Source organism: Lissotriton helveticus, chromosome 5_1 (assembly GCF_964261635.1).
Source record: "Lissotriton helveticus chromosome 5_1, aLisHel1.1, whole genome shotgun sequence".
NCBI lineage: Eukaryota > Metazoa > Chordata > Amphibia > Caudata > Salamandridae > Lissotriton > Lissotriton helveticus.
The window spans coordinates 1,346,206,146-1,346,227,345 of NC_136065.1; the positions used below are offsets into that span (position 1 = coordinate 1,346,206,146).

Genomic DNA, 21,200 nt, shown 5'->3' on the forward strand with positions numbered 1-21,200 from the left:
ATCTAGTTGCTCGACCGGGCATAAAACTAGATTGGTCGCAATAGATAAGGGTTGTTATAACACGCAAGAGTCACATAGCCAGGATTGTCGCAAGGATTTTGACATCCGTATTAAGCAATGAGATGGGGCGGTATGAATCATACCTATCTCTAAGTTTACCCTTCTTATGAATAGTCACAATTATAGCAGTCTGGAAGTCTGCTAGGAGGATGCCCTCTTCGTATGCATCTTGATAGAGACCCAAGAGGTGAGGGCTCAGTAGATCTTTACATTTTTTAAAGAGTTCAGCTGGTAGTCCGTTTGGGCCCGGGGTTCTGCCGGGTCTCAACTGGTACACAGCCTCTCCCACCTCTGCCAGTGTCAGGTCTCCATCCAATGCCTTCATGTCACCCTCATCTATTCTAGGGACTGATATACCTGCGAGGTACTTGTCGATACAGTCTGTGTTACTGAATATTTTACTGCCATGAAATTCTGCATAGTGTTTGACGAATGCTGACACTATTCGTGCGTCTGTGGAGAGTCAAGGGTCGTCAACAATAGAGCCTATCCACCTTGTGTCTGCTTCCTTTTTGCTAAGCCAGGCAAGTAACTTTCCAGTCTTGTCCCCTACTTCATATAAATGGTGCAGTGTCGCTAATCTGTTGCTTCATCTCTTCCTGGGCCAGTTTGCGATATTCTAGCCTAAGGGCTTCTAATTGTCAGGAGGTCAGCAGATCTCGCCTGTGTAAAACCCGCCTTTCTAGTGTGAGTAGCCGGCATTCCATCTGCTCTGTCTTCTCCCTCTCTTTCTTCTTTTCCCACGATATCCGGTTCTGTGCCCTGTCTCTCAGTACAGTTTTGTACGCTTCCCACAATGTAACCCCAGAGTCCACAGTGCCCTTATTCTACTGGAAGAAGATTTCTGTGTCTGTCTGGAGACCCCGTATGATCTCATTCTTTTGTAGGTCTCATGCATTCAGTTTCCATTCTGTCTGGGAGTCTTGGGTTCCAGCCCCCAATTGAGCCCACAGGGATGAGTGGTCTGACAAGCCCCTCGCAAGGTAGTCCATCCGACCAACCACCCACAGCTCGCCCGAGGGGACAAAAACATAATCCAACCTAGAGTAAACATTGTGGGCCCCTAAGAAATATGAATATTGTCTTGTGTTTGGATGCTGGGACCTCCATGTATCAGTGAGCCCGAGCATGTCACCGTAGCGAGCCAACAGTGTGATATCTGTGTTTCTGTCATGGTTTCCTGACCGGTCTGTCACAGTGCACATGACGTCATTGAAGTCTCCCCCTACCACGTGGAAGGATGTGGGGATCTCTAGGAGTATATCTGCCACTTTGAGGAGTATGGGGGTTATAGTCCGGGGGTGCATATGCGCATATGATTGTGGTATTATGTCTGCCCCATGTGCCTGTTACACCTACAAACTTGCCACTCTGGCCCATCCATTTATGGGTTATTTCAAAAGGGGGTGATTTTTTTAACAGGATTGCAACACCTCTAGGTCCAGATGTGTAGCCGGCATGCACCAGTACTGTGTACATTGCCCTCCCAAGAAAATTGCATTGGGTGCCCTGTAGGTGTGTTTCCTGAAGTAACACTACATCTGGGCATAAGCGCTTTACATATTGGGCAACCAGTCCCGGTTTTATCCTACCTCTCAGACCATTTAAGTTCCATGTTAGGACCAAAATGGTCCGTTATCCTATGGAGGTGGACATGGGTAAAGCAGCGATTGAAGGGTACGGATGTTTGCAAGTTGTTTTTCTTCAAAGAAGTCTTTCCTGGTAAGGTGACTCCTCCTTTCCGTGATAGTGCGCCTGGTCATCGACTCCATTGTTAGATTGTTTTCCCGCAAGATGGCGTGAATGGAGTAAGTGTAGTATAGAGATGTCTATGCGTACCAATGTATAACGAAGAACTGCAACAACTACAGGACCTGTGGAGGCGCATGTGAATCTACAGCTATATATACCAAGAACAGATGCTTATTGGGTAAGTAATATTATCCGTTTGAGGCATATGAGCAATAGACACACATGCTTTGCATAGACTACAAAGCAGTGTACTCCCAAAGCGGTGGCAAACCTGTGGATGTTGTAGTTGTTTGAAATAGTGTTTTAAAGTACTGCTTGGCCTACATTAGCTTGTTAACGTGCTAACATATCTACACAATAGTGTTTGGTAGTGTTTTGGTAAATGTGTGAGGTGTAGACCATGTAGATGCCTTACATATGTCAACTAGTCAACTGTTACCTATAAAGGCCACAGAAGCCCCTATTTTGCGAGGGAATGCACTCTAGGGGATATGGATAAAGTTATTTTAGCTTTAGCGTTAGCATGTTGGAATGCATTTAACAATCCATCTTGCAATACCAGATTTAGAGATGGGATTGCCTTTTTTGCATTTGTACCACCTCACAAACAGTTGTTTTGTTTTGCAAAAGACTTTTGTTCTATCTATTTAGTACAATAAAGCTCTTTTAATGCCAAGCATGTGACGAGAGCATTCTGCTACAGAATCAGGTTGAGGAAAAAAGACTGGTAACTAAACCGATTGGTTTATATGAAAAACAGAAACCACTTTGGGAAGGAATTTAGGGTTGGTGCTCGGACCTACCCTGTCTTTGTGTAGCTGAAAGAAGGGCTCTTCTAAGGTTAATGCCTATAGCTCACTAACTCTCCTCAGTGATGTGATCGCAAAGAGGAAAGCAACCTTCCATGAGAGAAAATGCAAGGGGCACCGGTGCAATGGTTCTGGCACTGCTTTATTAATAAAGCAGTTTTTTTATTTTTTTAACGCAACTTGTTTTCCTTGATGGAAAACGGGATGCATTTAAAAAAGAAAAATGAAACTTTTCAGTTTCATTTTTTAAGAGCAGGCAGTGGTCTCTGGGACCACTGCATGCTCTTAAAAAATATTTTTCCACAGACTCACGAAGGGGTCCCCTGGGGACCCTTTCCCCTTTGCGAGTGGTGAAGTAGGTGGTGAACTGCGAGTGTTTTGAGGTCGCAAAACAACAGTACATAGCATGTTGACTCGCTATTACTTCCTTCCTAATAGCGAGAGTCACAAATGCTATTTTGTGAGTAAGTGACCCGGAAAATAGCATTTGTACATGCTAATACCCTGTTTTGTGCCCGCAAACGGGAGGATCTCCTGTTTGCGGCTGCAAAAAAGGGTCGTACATCTGGCCCTACATTGTTTAATTGACCCTGCGACTGATCCCCACTGACATGCCAAGCACTCTTGTAGGGGAGGCATGTGAAGTCTTACATGGGGTACAATTGTGATGCAAAGAGCCATCATTCCCAGCAGTTGCAACAACACTTTGGCTGGTAAGGCTTGGTTGGACTGAAACTATAGAATGATAGCTTGAATATTGTGATTTATGGCTACATTGATAGAGGCTCGAGCTTTGACTGTGTCTTGAGTGGCTCCTAGGTAAGACATTATTTGTGATGGATGCAGATGATAATTTTGTGCATTGACAGTTAGGCCTAGTTGATGAAGTAGGTCTATTGTGATCTGTGTGTGTTGTAGACAGTTTTGATAAGTGCTTGCTTTGATGAGCCCGTTGTCTAGATAGGGGAAGACATGAATATGCTGTCTTCTGACATGAGCCGCAACTACTGCCAGACATTTGCTAAATAGGCTAGACGCTGCTGTCACTCTGAAGGGAAGTACTTTGAATTGATAATGCTTGCCTGCTATCACATATCTGAGATATTTGCAATGAGCCGATGAATCAGAAAATGAAAATATGCGTCTTTTAAGTCTAAACATAAAATCTGCTTTCTGTAATAGTGGAAGTACCTGTAGAATGGTCACCATGTAAAAGTGTTCTGACAGAATACAATGGTTTAACTCTCCGAGGTTCAGAATAGGTCTTAGGGAACTGTCCTTTTTGGGAATGAGAAAATACAGAGTAAACCCCTGAGCCCTCGTACTGTGTTGGAACTGGCTCTATAGCTCCTTTCTGTAAAAGAGATTGCACTTCCTGTTCAAGCAATTGTAGGCATTCTGGAGTCAATCTGTGAGTTTGGGGTGGAATATTTGGAGGATTGCTGGTAAGTTCCAGGCAATTTTACCATGTTGGATAATTCCAATCACCTATTTGTCTATTTTTATAGATTGCCAAATAGGGAGAAATTGTTGAAGTCTTCCCCCAACAGGTGTAGTATAGTCGGGGGAAGCGTCTCCAATGACTACTTGGCTTCCGGCATGAAGGATTTTGGAACGGAGGTGGATTTCTGTTTGGAACCTGAGGGCTTCCGTTACTGAAAAGCTTGACTGGCTGTTTCGGGCCCGGAGGCGTCAGAAAAGTCTTCTCGGTGCCGACCTTGGCCAGAAGGCAGAGGTGATGCCGAAGCCTTGTGCTTTTTGGGAGTGATTTAAAGGGCCAAGGGGTCTTCTGCAGTAGCTGCCCGTGGACGGAGTTCCGTGGGGCAGTAGGGCGAGGCGAGGGAGGGGCAGGGTGGGCGGTAGTAAACACCGGAATATGGATGAACGGAGGTAAGTAAACATTTAAATAAATAAAACAAATTTTGTTGCGTGCGCTGCATCGAATTTTGAGATGCAGCGCGCGCAACTAAATTCGTTTTATTTATTTAAATGTTTACTTACCTCCATTCATTCATATTCCGGTGTTTACTACCCTCCCACCCTGCCCCTCCCCTGCCCTGCCTCACCGCCCCACGGAGCTCCCTCCAGGAGCCGCTACTGGTCTTCTGTACTCACGTCACCATGTCCCTGCGGCAGTTCTTCGGCGTCAAGGTCTATCTCAAACTCCGAGTCGGAGTCCTGCACGGACAAGGCTTACTCCTCCTCTGCTACTGATGCCTCCACGTCTTCTTGACCGGAATCTTCACCGAAGAGGTCCAGCGTGTCTTCGATGCTCTGACGCTGCATCTCTCGACGTTGAGCCCGACGATCACAAAGAGTTTTCCTTGATCAAAACGATCTGCAAGCATCGCAGTCTTCTTCCTTATCCGCCGGAGACAAGCACAAGTTACACAACCTGTGAGAATCAGTGCATGGATACTTCGCGTGGCACTAAGGGCAGAATTTGAACGGTGTCCGTTACATCGACGGAGAGCTGGTCCGAAGCGGTTAGGCCCGAAGGCCATCCAAAAAGCTTTCTGATCGAAAAGTAGATTCCGTTGACCGAAATGATATGCGGAGAAGTGGGAAACGCGTATGAAACAATACCGTCAAGGGTAGAGAGGATTGCGCTTTGAGGGGAACCCAAAGAACGGTTTCGAATCGGAACGCAGCAATATACGTCCAAACCTGATGGTGAAAAAAACAATCCTACAATGGAGTCAATGACCATACGCACTATCACCGAAAGAAGAAGTCATCTTACCTTGTGACTAGGAAAGACTTCTTTGAAGAAAAACAACTTGCAAACATCCGGACCCAACACTAGATGGCAGGAGTATGCAAAGCATGTGTATCTGGAGCACACATGCCTTGAACACATATTTCTCATAGTTACGCCTCTGTGGTAAATAATCTTAGACAACATCTTCATAAGTTGAAGCTTTATTCATAGAAGACAGCGCAATCACCCAACCAACTCGGCAAGGCAAAGATGTCAACCGCCAACGGCCACACAATGGAACATGCTCTATGGCATGGGAGAATGTTAAACATAGCGGTACAAAAGGGGGTGCTGATGGACAGAGCATCTGAACCAATCAAACACTCACACCCAGTCAACAGATCTGGATTTAATCCATCACCGTTCTTTAGCCCACTCTGCTACCCCAGTTCAGACATGGCCATATGCAAATCAGTCTGATCCAGCCAAAACTGCCAAGCCATGTCTACAAAAGGGGGTGGTGTTGTACCGCTTTGTTCGCCATAAGTTGGCAGGGTATGCTCAGACGTGAGTCCCTTGCTCACTTTGCCACTGGATTCAAGCAAGCCTGGCTGAAGACGGCTGTAATGCCAGAAACCGGTCCTAGGAAGCTTGATTCTGGTCCAGGGAAGGCATGGCTTGGCAGTTCGGGCTGGACTGTTCCCATGAGGCACGGGGTCAGACTGATTTGCATATGGCCATGTCTGAACTGGGGTGGCAGAGTGGGCTAAAGAACGGTGATGGATTAAACCCACATCTGTTGAATGGGTGTGAGTGTTTGATTGGTTCAGATGCTCCGTCCATCACCACCCCCTTTTGTATCGCTTTGTTCGTCCATAAGTTGGCAGGGTATGCTCAGACGTGAGTCCCTTGCTCACTTTGCCACTGGATTCAAGCAAGCCTGGCTGAAGACGGCTGAAATGTCAGAAACCGGTCCTAAGAAGCTTGATTCCGGTCCAGGGAAGGCATGGCTTGGCAGTTCGGGCTGGACTGTTCCCATGAGGCACAGGGTCAGACTGATTTGCATATGGCCATGTCTGAACTGGGGTGGCAGAGTGAGCTAAAGAACGGTGATGGATTAAACCCACATTTGTTGAATGGGTGTGAGTGTTTGATTGGTTCAGATGCTCCGTCCATCACCACCCCCTTTTGTACTGCTTTGTTCGCCATAAGTTGGCAGGGTATGCTCAGACGTGAGTCCATTGCTCACTTTGCCACTGGATTCAAGCAAGCCTGGCTGAAGATGGCTAAAATGCCAGAAACTGGTCCTGGGAAGCTTGATTCCAGTCCAGGGAAGGCATGGCTTGGCAGTTTGGGCTGGACTGTTCCCATGAGGCACAGGGTCAGACTGATTTTCATATGGCCATGTCTGAACTGGGGTGGCAGAGTGGGCTAAAGAACGGTGATGGATTAAACCCAGATCTGTTGACTGGGTGTGAATGTTTGAATGGTTCAGATGCTCCGTCCATCACCACGCCCTTTTGTACCGCTTTGTTTGCCATAAGTTGGCAGGGTATGCTCAGACGTGAGTCCCTTTCTCACTTTGCCACTGGATTCAAGCAAGCCTGGCTGAAGACAGCTGAAATGCCAGAAACCGGTCCTAGGAAGCTTGATTCCGGTGCAGGGAAGGCATGGCTTGGCAGTTCGGGCTGGACTGTTCCCACGAGGCACAGGGTCAGACTGATTTGCATATGGCCATGTCTGAACTGGGGTGGCAGAGTGGGCTAAAGAACGGCGATGGATTAAACCCAGATCTGTTGACTGGGTGTGAGTGTTTGATTGGTTCAGATGCTTCGTCCATCACCACCCCCTTTTGTACCAGAATGTTAAACATGTCATGGCAGCGCGAGCATGACGTATCTCTTTGGTGCATTCCCGGGTTTACTAGGTCTTGTAAATATGCACCAAAAACATGGGAGTTGCATGGAAGCCCCCAGGCAATGCCTATAGAATGCCTAACCAGGGCAAAGTAACACAATGCAGCGATTTGCTCTGCGTTACTCCATATTTTTGGAGCCACTCTAAGCCATGCATAAATATGGCCCTATATATTGTTACTAGTACCTATTGCCAAAGAGATTATGCTTCAGAGTGGAGGTTTGCAGCGTAAGTGCAACATTTGCCCCAAATGCACAAATGTGTCTTCAACCAAACGAGCCCTAGCAATTTAATTGCCTCTTTATGTAGTTGGATTGGTACCCTGCGCACCCTTTGATGTTTTTTCCTTAGTGTTAATTTTTTCTGACTTCAGAGGCAAAGCTGCTTTAGAGTTCCTGCCTTTTTGTGCACTTACATATGATTTTGTCTCGCCCCAGTTCATCTAAGATGTGCTTCTTTTGACCTTTTGTACACATACAATAAGAACAATAGAAAATGTTGAAACCTTTTATTGTGTTAGCTTATACAATGTATGATTGAGCAGTATAGTAGGTCAGTTCTGTGTGATGCTACTGTTTCATTTAGTTCTTTAATTCTGAGTTGTATTTTTGGGTACCAAGACTGGCTCTCATTCCCTCTTCTGCAAGTGTACATTCGATGGGAAGGCAGCGGTAACATATTCTTGTTTTGTAATAGTCTCTTCTTTTTTCATTCTTTATTTCTCTTGCCAATTCCAGGATTGTCCCTCCAGACGCGGTAAGTCAGTGCAGTTGCCAGGCTCAGCCATCCCAGATAAGGCACCATCAGCAAAGTGCTGGTCTTGTTTATAGGGTACCAGGAGGTCATTGTGAGAATCACCATGCAGTCAAGACACAGGATTTCAGCTAGTGCCTGGACAAATAGAAAAAGCAAAGGAATAACATTAGAATCCACAGTGAAACATTTGAAGTCTAGTGAGTCACACGGCCAGACACATCTCTCCCTATATTGGGGCAATTTAATTGCTTCTGTATGATCTCTCTACCAATTAGGTGTTATCACTAAATACTACACTGTGTACAAACAGTCCTTCTCGTGCTGGGGTATGTTTGGTCATCCAGGGAGAATGGCCAATCTTTTATATAGCGTATAATAAGCTTATTATCCCTCACCCCACCTCTCAACTCCAGATTTTGAAATTGTGAGAATCCTGGGCACAAGAAGGTTTGCTTAGGAACTCAGATTGCAGTTCAGTGGATAAGCCTAAGACTCGAGAATCCACCATAAGCAACATCATTATTACAACACATCTCCAATCCATTGGAGCAAATAGTTTTAGCGAAATATCTAGGTAAAGAACTGTGGGGCTTATTACCAACAAATAGCGATATTTATCGCTAAGTAGGGTTAGCGTCAATATTTTTATCGCCGTGCATCACCGGTTTTTATCGTTGAGATAACTTGCTATTAGCAAAGTTTATCTCAAAAGCGATAAAAATCAGGCGAAATGCATGAATATCGCTGAGAATACTGCGATATTCACGCATTAGCGACGAAATGCTCTTAGCCATGTTATCCACCTCCCATTGGTTAACATGGCTAAGAACTGGTCTGAGCATGCGTTGGTTTTTGGCGATAGCGGGAATATTTCCATCGCTACGCCTGTTTTGCTAATAGGCGATAGCGACGTTAGCGACTGCTTTCAGTCGCTAACAGGTTGGGTATGCCCACTTTGCATGTCATTAGCGATAAATATCGCTGACATGCAAAGCGGGCCCCAAACAGCTCGCTATCGCTACTATTGATGAAAAGACCTGGAGAATGGACCTCAGTGAAAGTAATAGGACAGAAGGAAGTAAAAGCACGTCAAAAGGATGAGTGTATCAGCATCTGGGCCAGATCACAAGCCATGTCCTGCCTCTTCACTTGACTAAAGATGAGCCTTGATATGTCCAGGTGTTGTGAATCTATCTGGGACCCTAAATTAGATATCCCCGATTCATGCACTTATGTGGTTATAATAAAACATATCCTTATAAAGGCATAAGAATCATGTCCATATTTAGTAATAGCCAATGCAGTCCAAATACGGCAAGGCTACTCCCATAGACTCCTAGAAAGTACAACGCGTTCTTTAAACAAACCAAGCCTCCAGCAGCCCGGGAATTCCCCCTGCTTTTGTTTTGATTTGCACAAGAACTCCTGGAGTCCAGAAAGAACTGTAAGTTCTTAGTGACGTCTTATGTCCAACCTTACGTCAAACCCGGCACCTTCCAGGTATAAATATACCAACGTTGCCTTAAGCAAACACACGGTGGTTTGGAGTAGAGCGGCTATCTACTTGCCCGACGCCCAGCTGATGCGAGTGCCGAAGGAAGCCGACCCTCCCATTTGACGCACTGAGAGAGACGCTGTCTTTTCTCTTGCCGAGAAATCCAGCTCCGGTGTTTCCAGTCACCCTTGCGGGTTGCTAGGAGATCGAGTCCTGGGAGAGAGATACAAGACCTACTTCATTCTAAAACCAAGGTACGGAGCTGATTAAAACCTTAGGAGAATTCTTGATTCAGATTCTTGGCAAAAACCAACTTTACTTAAACTGCAACTTATTTACTCCTTCCCACGTATTAGGCTTAGGTCAGGTACACCGGGGTAGGCGTATCTTAGAAGCACCAGTTGAGTACGTTAGTCAATGTTTTTATGTATGTATATATTTTATTCCTTTTATAGTATCATATGGCTAAGAAACCATATCAATGCTTTTACAGTATTATTTCATAATACTCCTTTTACTGTACGCACTTTACTTCATGATAAGTATTGCAATTGTGGCAACTCACTTCTCTTGCATGAGAAAGAGGACTGCTCAATAAATAACAACTTTTATTGAAAACGCCCGTCTCTCTATTTCTCTGCACTCTGGTGAAACTAAGTATGCACGATTGACTGAGTGAAAAAACTGTCTATTGTTTTCACACGACTCTAGAGATATACTCTTTATTCTGAGGGAGCAAAGTTGTCATGTTTATGCGGTTGTCAGAAACTAATCCCTTCTTGTCTAATCAGGAAAGTTAACTCCTTCCTGAACATTCGAGAAAGTTTCTAGTGACCTCTGAACTAGCTGACAAACCTAATTAAGTCTAATATAGTCAGTAGAGACCTAGATGACCTCAGTCCTACGTCTAAACTGCTGGTTATATTATTCCAATGCGCAGAGCCTATTGGGAATGTACAAACTACACTAGATGGCGCCCAACGTTTGGTAAGGCGATAATCTAACGCAAGACATTAGAGTAACTCAGTCGTGCTTTTCACACAGACCTCTTTTTCCCGTAAAAACTCCAATAGACGTCTGGAGTGGGTAAAAGGTTAATATCCGCCAGAACTTAGTAGGATGAGAATCCTATGTATTAGTTTTTGGTTTAGTCAACGTTGAAGGATACAGTGTTCCAAAATATTGTGCACCTAATATTTGTTTCCTTGAAACTTGATCTGCAACAAAAAGCTTTCTGTTAGTAAAAAGACAGAAAGTGACGAAGAAAGGGAGAGAGCTAGAATAGCAGCTCAACTTTTAACGGAAGACACAAGTCTCCAAAATGAAGACCCGAATGTTATAATCATTCCGGTTAATGTAAGAAGAACTATAACTCTTAAACTTATAGAAAATGGACTATGACCGAGAGGTGGTACAGTCATATTCGTGGTAGAGGCCCATGAATATCGGCAGACAGAGGTATTCTATTCATGGATACATTTTCCAGCAGCAAACGCTGTAACACAAGACTTCCACTATTACAAAATAGAGGAATCTCCAGAGGAATACACACCTTTCGAGGACGTTGAAATTCCACTAACTTACCAAGAGCACCTGCTCTGGTTTAATGGCGCCCTAAAACATCAAAATCACATTACCAGGCTCGGTCCACTAGGTAGACCAGGAGCCAAATGGCCGGTTCTAGCCAGCTACACACCACATCCCAACATAGAAAAAATGTCAGACCGGGAACTTTTAGCCCAGCTAAAACAACTAATCAAAATACATAGACAATTGGTCCAATATGTCATGCAGACTTCAACAGTCCAACCAGCAATAAAAATTCCACAGCACACCCCTCACCAGGGGAACACAAATAAAATCACACCTCAGAATATACAATCAGCCATTGGCAAAATACCCGCAGAACGGGAACAAATTCCATTCTGGTTAGCTCAAAAAATCACTCAAATAGAGGCAGAATTTCCTGATACTACACCTCATGAAAAACACAGAATTCTGACTATCTGCCTTCCAATGGGGATCGCACCACATGTGGAGGACTGTGACACTTGGGGCACAGTCTTTGCTTCAATATACACAAAAACACATGGTGTTCCGTCCATGGCAGTTATACCAGATGTACTAAGACAGATTCAAAATGAATACGGTCCAGAACCTGCTTTAACTCTAGGTATGAAATTACTAAAAGACTTTAAGCAAGTCTCGGCTATATTACTAGCCAACATAAAAGGAGAAGCAGCATCTGTGGCGATCCGCCAGAAATTGAAAGAAACAGATATAGCAGAACAACCTTTTGAACTTGCCAGAATCATAGAAAAATCCTATGAAGAACTAGGTAGAGATAGTTTGGGTGGGAAACCACTAAAACCCCAACTAGCTGAAAATCCTGAAAAAACTTTTATTAAAAATAATCTGAACACTCCAAAAAAGAGTTGGGATTGTAATATACAATCCACTCCCAGAGAAAAACAGTTTCAGTCCAGAGGAAGGTCTCCTCAAAGGAGAGATAGATCTCCAGAACGAGGAGGCAAGTCTCCCCAGAGGGAGCCCTCTGAGAAAAGATACAACCTTAGAGATAGGGATAAATTGAGAAAACCTGACAGATATTAAGATATTGATACACGTCCCTCTCGATCTTTTCAGACTTCCTCACAGAAATTGGAAAGAAGAGGACGGTCAGAACACAAGGAAGAGCACGTCAAGTCCAAAGACAAGGAACCTGCTCATCAAAGTAAAAAATTAAAATTTACAAAAAAGAAGGTAGCTAGTATTAGAATAAAACATGCCGAGGATTTTGAGGACACAACTGAAAAACGGAGAGTGGGCCCAGACAATGCTAGACTGCGCAGCAGAAGTAACCATAGCTCGCAAGATCCTTATGAATCTTCTGGAGACAGTGGACACGAATGAATACATTCAAGTGGAAACTGCAGACACCAGAGTTAGCAAACCCCATAAATTATATGAAATAACATTGCGTATAGAGGGGGACATAACTAGGAAAATAAAGGGTCTCTTTTGGGATAACCTTTCGAAAGGCTATGATATCCTTCTAGCTGAGAAAGACTGGCCACCAGAGTTTGTCAGGGAGTGCCCTCATGGCGAAGAAATGATTATGCCTGCCTTCTCAAATCATATTCCAATTCATAAAAAATACACATTTGCAAGAAAATGGGCAGTGGCCCAAGCCCCTGCATTATATAAAAATCATGTAAGATGGGATGAGGATTCTCCTCACCATAAAATCCAGTTAAAAAATCAACCTACTGCAAAAAAGGCAGCATCCTGTTAAGCAAGAAGCTAAAAAACAAGTCAGGGAGATCTTAGATCAACTTGAATATCAGGGGGTAATTGAAACATGCACCTCACAAATGAACAATCCTTTGTTTCCTGTCTCCGAGCCAGACGATTCATATTGTCTAGTTTTGGACTACAGACACCTAAACTCTTGCGGCAAAACATTTGCAGTACAAAACTCACACAGTGCAGCATTAATGAATAACATCGTGCGCAAAAAATATAAAACGACATTAGATATCTCAAATGGCTTCTTTTGTCAAAACATTGCACCAGAAAGCAGGTATTTGACCGCTTTCTCAACAATGGGGTCGCAAAAACAATCCTGTCGACTCCCACAGGGATTCAAGAATAGCCCAGGATTATTCTCAGCAAGGGTACCAGAGTTACTACAAATATATGATGATGAGGCATTATCTTATGTCGATGACATCTATCTTACAGACGATGACCTGGAGACACACTTGAAAAGAGTGAACACCATAATACTTGGGTTCGCAGCTGAAGGGTACAAATTCAACTTTAAAAAGTCACGAATTGCTCACCTAACTGTCCTGTTTTTAGGATATGAATTATCAAGTGAAGGCAAAAGCCTAGCAGACAACTTCTTAGAGAAGTGTGCAGTACTCCAAACACCAAAAACGCTGAAGACTTACAATCAATACTAGGTTTCCTGAATTTCGGAAGAACATACATTCTAAATTATGCAGAGAGGGTTAAACCTCTCTACGAATTAATAAAACCTGATTTCAAACAAATTAATTGGACTCAGAAACACACAGAAACTTTAAGATCATTACAAACAGACATGTTGACTAAAACACAACTGCAAACACGCGCAAATGAACGCAACCTTGTAATCTGAGTCATCCCAGGAAGATGCGGATTCACGTACCTGACCTCTAATGAGGGAGAAACTGTACAAATAGCTTATAAATCACACTTGTACACACAAGCTGAAATGAAATTCAGTTCTACTGAAAAAATTCTAACAGCGGTTCAAACTGCTGTAGCAAAAGAAAGAGCCCTGGCACAAGGTAAACGAATAATAATCGTTACACCAGTACCTGCCCTAGAAGCAGTAACAAGAGCAAGCATTCCAAATGCTAAAGCTCTACATCCGAGATGGATACAATGGGTTAATTCTCTTGCTGCATCAGACGTAGTATACGAATTTGATCCTAATTTAAAAACACAAGAATTTCTCCAAAATGAATATGAATGTCCTCTGCCGACCGAAATCCTGCCTCTGGAACATTACGGCTGTATAATATATACAGACGGATCAGCACACCCCCGCAGTTGGGGGTAAACAAGCATATAGTGCTGCGTGCGTGATTGTTAAAGGTCGTTGGCACGAAGGAAAATTTAGACCACTAGTAACTAAAACTCAATCTCTAGGAGATTGTACAGCTCAGCGAGCTGAACTACTGGCTTTTAAGATGGTGCTTGAAAATACCGATCGCGAATTCCCCACACTAATAGTGTGCGATTCATATTACTGCGTTCAGTCTTACAATGAATACTTGCAGAACTGGGTTCAAAACGGCTTCAAAGATGCAAAAGGTGGCACAATCAAGCATAAAATGCTTTGGGAAAAAGTAGTTCTTTTACAGAAAGAACTACAAAAGACTCACGTGATACATACACTGAGTCATCAACGTGATGGCGTTCACGTTGCAGGGAATTCATTGGCTGATGAAGCCGCAAAGGCAGCCGTGCAAACGGCTTCCGTAGCTGCCATCACCCGGTCAAAAACAAAAATAGACAGCGATATAATGCAGGCTGTCAGTGCTTCAGTAAAAGACAGTGGTAAGACACTCCCGAAAGGCTTTCCTGTAAAGTACTCATACAAAACTGATGCGAATAATGTTCCTTTTGCTCAAATCCCTGGAGTGGGGGATAGGGCAATTCCAAACATGGAACACAGAATAGGACTAATTTTAGCGGCACACGAAGGGCTCGCTTCTGCACATGCTGGTGTTTCTGCCACAGTATCATTATTAGAACAGAGATATTGGTGGCCGCGGATGAGAAAACAAACTAGGAACTATGTTCTAGAATGTGAAATCTGCCAAAGAATGAAAGTATCTACAGTGAAACGACCAGCACAGACGCCCCTTCTAATCTCAGATAAACCATTAGCATGTGTTTACCTGGACCACTGTGGTCCCTTACAAAGGGATGGCAACTATAATTATATCATGGTCGCAGTGGATTCCTGCACGAGATTCATTTGGATGTGGCCCCAGCGCTCGGCTGACACCTGAACTGTTATAAAAGATTTGCGAGTCTTTATCGGCACATACGCAATTGGCATGCTACATTCTGACCAGGGTCCTGCGTTTAGCTCTCGAGCTTACAAGGAGGCCATGACCAGCATGGGCATTGCATTGCGGTACTCTTCCCCTTTCCATCCTGAGGGTAATGCGGTAGTGGAAAGAAAAAACCGTGACATAAAGCAATCTATAACGGCGAGGGTATTAGGTTCGGGTGATGGGTGGGTCAAACATCTAACAAGTGTCCAGCGTAGTCTTAACAATCTGCCAAGAAATTCTCTGAAGGGTATCACTCCTTACGAACTATTGTTCGGCACTAGAATGAAAATCCAGGACTTAGATTGTCAGACTTCAGTGGTGAAAGAAAAAGCCTTTGATATCAAAGATCGTTTGGCTGTTTTACAGGACTTAAATGAAACAAGAAGAAGTCTAAGTAGCATAAAGTTAAAGCCAACAGCCACTGAAGAGAAACCACCTGTCCCAGCAAGACCTGTCTGGATTCCAAAGATTGGGGATCTAATCAGAGAAAAGATTGCGGTGAAGAAGGAATTTGGGCCTTATTACAGAAAAGCAGTACCTGTCTTAGCTGTCAGCGGAACAAGATCAGTAGTACTACCTCCCCTTGCTGGTAAAAAGGAGAACAGAGTTGTAACCATCGACCTGGTAAAACCACAATCATGTGGCCAATAATAAGTAGTAGGCCCAGTGGACTCCCAAGAAGTAGCAGAAGACCAAACCTTGCTACAATCCAAGAGGTTCAAACTGAGCGACTAATCATTTTTGATAAACCTGCAGTAAATAAAAAAGGACTATGCAACAAAGCCATGGAACTTGTGCCTCTTGAAACCCGAATTGGAACAGTTCGTCAAGAAACACCAGTCTACAATGATGTAGCATCGGACTATACTAATGTACCAAAGAAAAATGCAAAGACAAATGAAAATCCAGAAGCAATTCCAACAATTGACAGAACTGCATCTGGCTACTTCATCAATTTTGATGACTTTTCTGATGATCCAAGTGAGCATGAAGAAATGCCAGCAACAAAAACTTTAAAAGAAAATGTGACTGAACTCTTTCATCAACTAAAAGAAACATATCTGATTTCACAGTGGATTGAATTATGGATTGTGTTAGGTGTACTTTCCCTCCTACTTTGGCTCATCATGGTTTTATGTTTGGGTAGATTTATTGATGGAAAATATAGTACAATGGACACAGCAAGTCAGAACATTAACTTGGTCCTAAAGCCACACAGATCCTCTCACATCGAGAAAAGAGAACTATCATCAGTGAACATCACAGCCAATCCAATACCCGGTGGGGTAGCATGGGACAAAACGGATTATGAAATCTATGGCCCGATTGAGCTCTTGAAATATCCAGATCAGTTCAAGGTTTCATTAAGTGACTTTCTCTGATGATTGGGACTTTTTAAAATATTAATAATATGATGTCAGATTTAGTAATGTCAGCTAAATTCACAGAACATGATTATTTGCAGGGTTCATCAAACTATGATGAAATGTACTGTTATAATCATTATGGTCATCACTATTTGCATAAATCTGCTCAACCTAGAAATGTTTTTAATTATAACCAATGGGAACATTGTGCAACACCGCCAAAAGGCAGTTCGAAAACATTTTATGAGAAATTCCCATACTTCTCACAACTGATCCAGAAACGTTTTATTTCAACATGTTAAATAAGACAGGAATGAAAACAATGTTGACAAATACTAAATTGATTTATTCTGAAACATTTTATGAAAAAATGGTTACATTTGGTTTTGAATTTTGGAAAAACAACATTGAAACAAAAACCATCTGGGGTACAAAAGACTGGCAGGTACAAGGTCTAGAAGCATTATTTAGAGCCTGCATGATCCCAGAACAGATAATATTCCTGAATGATACCATTCAGCAAACATCCTGTCTTGATTTAGCCAATATAAAAGACTTAAACAAACCGTCTATTCCAAAGCCCATACCTGATAGTAATAGCACTACAGATGTGGAGATAGACTTATCCCATTTTTACACCAAAACAGAACAAATCCTGATTGGAAAAAATGGTTGATCTGGCCCACAGACACAAATAACTGTCAAGATAGATTCCTGAACAAAACACAGGGGTTCAAACATACCAGGCCAGACCCAAGATATTCCCAGAGACAACATCCAGGGATAGTTACAACATACAGTGTAGGGAAACTATGCCTTGAGTGGCTACAAAAATCCACATTGGCTGAAATTAAGCAACACTTGACTTTACTTAAAGAAGGTGCTGACTTGCGAGATTTCATACTGGGACCTCGCAAACAGCGTCAAAAACGTTTCATATACGCCGGTATATACGCTGCTTACAACGAGGCTTGGTAGTAACACAAATTGAAACTGCTGAAAAAATACGAGAAATTGATTTTATTAATTTGGAAAAATCACTTTCTGTAGTGGACAATGGGTTAACGACTCTGTCCTCCTGAATATATTCACTGGACAGCATTGTATCATCTGCTATTGATATAATAGAGCAGGACTTGCTAATGTTACAACATGGTCAGTCCCAATTACGTTCTATTGTACAGTTAGGCTGGACGTTACAAAACTTGCGTTCAGGCTACGTGCCATGGCGTCTAATCAACACAACGTCATTATTTTCTATCTTTAACCTTACTTATAAACAAATCAGTTTGACACAAAAAGGAGCAGACTATACGATTTTGAGCATTGAAAAACTTGAGAGATTAGCATTGACAATGTCAGAAAGACCTGTCATTGAATGGATAATACACGGAACAATTACAATTCCGATAACAACTTTCCAGTTTAAGTATTGCCAAAAATATATACCAGCAGGCCTGTATGAAAGGTTGGGTAAAGGCTACATCAAGTCGACCTGGAATTTACCTTATACACACAAATGTTATAGTGAAGGGGAAAAAGGAGGTATTCCTTAGTGGTAACAATTGTCAAAAATCTCTAAGCGGTACACTTCTGTGTCAAGGTATTAACTTGCATTGAGCCTGCGAAGGTTCATCAAATAACCTTGCATGTCACCTGCATGGCACTCCTGCAACACAGATAGAGCCTTTTTTCAGACAGCTTTCCAATGGCAGCTATATTCTAATAAGTGACCACAGCTGTTGTGGCATGGTGCCAGGAAAAGCCTATCTCGTAACCGTTACTTCCAGGATCATTTGCTGTATGCAAGTATTGTATCCAAACAGCAATCCAGACATGGAGGCGGCAATATGGCCTTCTTTGAATATCTCTTCTATTCAAATTGATACTTTAAGCAGAATGAAGTCTATTCTTTTACAGACAACTGTGCCTTTAACCTCGTCCAAAGAGACGTATGATCTGCAAGTTGCAAAGACAGCGGCAGAGATACATTCCCTATTATCGACAAATTGCCCCGTGCATTTCATAGAAATGTTAGGTCAAATTTTGAACATGTCTGATACCAGTGGCATCGCACATGTATTTAAGACAATTTTTTCGAGACTGTTAGCACCCTTTGAAACAGTTCTAGGCATTTTCCCGAATTTTGTGCATTCGTTATTCGGCGGCCTGCCTCTTCTTTTGGAACTCGTAGCAGGAATTTTATTTTTGATCCTTCTGCTCCGATATGGCAAACCAAGCCACAGACAAAACTCCAGCTACGATGGAAGAAACGATCCTAGCAATTCGCTACCGAGACCGAATCACTAGAGTCCTCGGATTAGCCCGGCTAAGAGATCTGAATACAACTTGGTTTCTTTCATTCAGACCAATCTGGCAAGATTGCATCTTACCTGTGCTTCGATGTCTGCTATGCGGAGAGGAATGCGTGTTGGACATCTGTCTTACACTACCATCAGCAGTACCTATGGATATCGATACTTTGCTTGGTTCGGTAACGGCTCATGCATCGTGTTGTCCCCAGCGGCTACCTATTCTGATGACGGCATTCGTTGAGACTTCACCATTACGATTAGGTGGCGGTGAAGTACGAGATGAAAGCAGCACCACACAGGTACAACCTTCTGTGAGCATTGCTGATCCCGACATCGATGATGGCAATGATTCTCACATATGCACTATTTCAGCTTTTTCGAACTTGGTCGAACTTTCACCTGATGTTGTAGACCAATTTTTCGCAACCCTGTCTGATATGATGTTCTCCCCTAACAACGAGAATAACTTTTGAAACAACGTGCACACAGCGTTCCCGGAACTCTGAATTCGGCCTTCAGTTTTTGATAAACAACACTACTGAAAACAATTGGAACTATTTTTTTTCCCCTGAAAGCAAAATTATTTTTTTTCACTTCCAAAATATTTACCTTTTTCTGGCACATGGTACTCTGCTTAAAGTAGAACTATTCTTAGAGAACAGAGCTTCTATTTTTAGAGACACAAGAGACAATATTTTACCTCAGCCTCTAGCACATGTACAGTATTGTATAAATATGTGATGAAATGGTGTCGACCTTCTTTTCTGTATTAAGAGCCATTTCATAAATGTAATTCAATCAGCCAATATTCATATATGCATTTCCTGAATGATAAGACTGCTTGAAAAACATACAGTATAAATAATCATTTTCGTGTATATACCATACACCATTTCAAATACAATTTATGTATTTTGGGGTGGGTTGGAAAACACATGCATCGTTATATGTTTAGTATTGCTTAGTATTTAGTAATGATGGACATTAATACGTGGAGTGGGTGTTGTAAATCTATCTAGGACCCTAAATTAGATATCCCCGATACATGCCCTTATGTGGTTATAATAAAACATATCCTTATAAAGGCATAAGAATCATGTCCATATTTGGTCATAGCCAATGCAGTCCAAATACGGCAAGGCTACTCCCATAGACTCCTAGAAAGTACAACGTGTTCTTTAAACAAACCAAGCCTCCAGCAGCCCGGGAATTCCCCCTGCTTTTGTTTTGATTTGCACAAGAATTCCTGGAGTCCAGAAAGAACTGTAAGTTCTTAGTGACGTCTTATGTCCAACCTTACGTCAAACCCGGCATCTTCCAGGTATAAATATACCAACGTTGCCTTAAGCAAACACACGGTGGTTTGGAGCAGAGCGGCTATCTACTTGCCCGATGTCCAGCTGATGCGAGTGCCGAAGGAAGCCGGCCCTCCCATTTGACGCACTGAGAGAGACGCTGTATTTTCTCTTGCCGAGAAATCCAGCTCCGGTGTTTCCAGTCACCCTTGCGGGTTGCTGGGAGATCGAGTCCTGAGAGAGAGATACAAGACCTCCTTCATTCTAAAACCAAGGCACGGAGCTGATTAAAACCTTAAGAGAATTCTTGATTCAGATTCTTGGCAAAAACCAACTTAACTTAAACTGCAACTTACTTACTCCTTCCCACGTATTAGGCTTAGGTCAGGTACACCGGGGTAGGCGTATCTTAGAAGCACCAGTTGAGTACGTTATTCAATGTTTTTATGTATGTATATATTTTATCCGTTTTAAAGTATCATATGGCTAAGAAACCATATCAATGCTTTTACAGTATTATTTTATAATACTCCTTTTACTGTACGCACTTTACTTCATGATAAGTATTGCAATTGTGGCAACTCACTTCTCTTGCATGAGAAAGAGGACTGCTCAATAAATAACAACTTTTATTGAAAATGCCCGTCTCTCTATTTCTCTGCACTCTGGTGAAACTAAGTATGCACGATTGACTGAGTGAAATAACTGTCTATTGTTTTCACACAACTCTAGAGATATACTCTTTATTCTGAGGGAGCAAAGTTGTCATGTTTATGCGGTTGTCAGAAACGAATCCTTTCTTGTCTAATCAGGAAAGTTAACTCCTTCCTGAACATTCGAGAAAGTTTCTAGTGACCTCTGAGCTAGCTGGCAAACCTAATTAGGTCTAATATAGTCAGTAGAGACCTAGATGACCTCAGTCCTACGTCTAAACTGCTGGTTATATTATTCCAATGTGCAGAGCCTCTTGGGAATATAGGAACTACACTACACAGGAAGGGTTGGGTCTTGCACCATACAGTACCACTTTGGAAGAGAGATGGAGCTTGAACAAGCAAGATCCAAATAACTCTTTGTTAGTAGGGGTGGGGGGAATTTTAATTTTGGGTGGCTTT

At 42.7% G+C, this 21,200-nt stretch overlaps 1 protein-coding gene across 1 annotated transcript in view; it reads right to left on the reverse strand.

The window, feature by feature from the left end:
* Positions 1 to 7,732: 7,732 nt before the first annotated feature.
* LOC144755386 (translocator protein-like) overlaps positions 7,733 to 21,200 on the reverse strand; it is a 53,495-nt gene continuing 40,027 nt past the window's right edge. Inside the window, exon 4 of the mRNA XM_078644233.1 lies at positions 7,733 to 8,130. Within this exon, the coding sequence (XP_078500359.1) occupies positions 7,948 to 8,130 (183 nt within the window). The 3' untranslated portion in view covers positions 7,733 to 7,947. The remainder of the gene's footprint in view (positions 8,131 to 21,200) is intronic.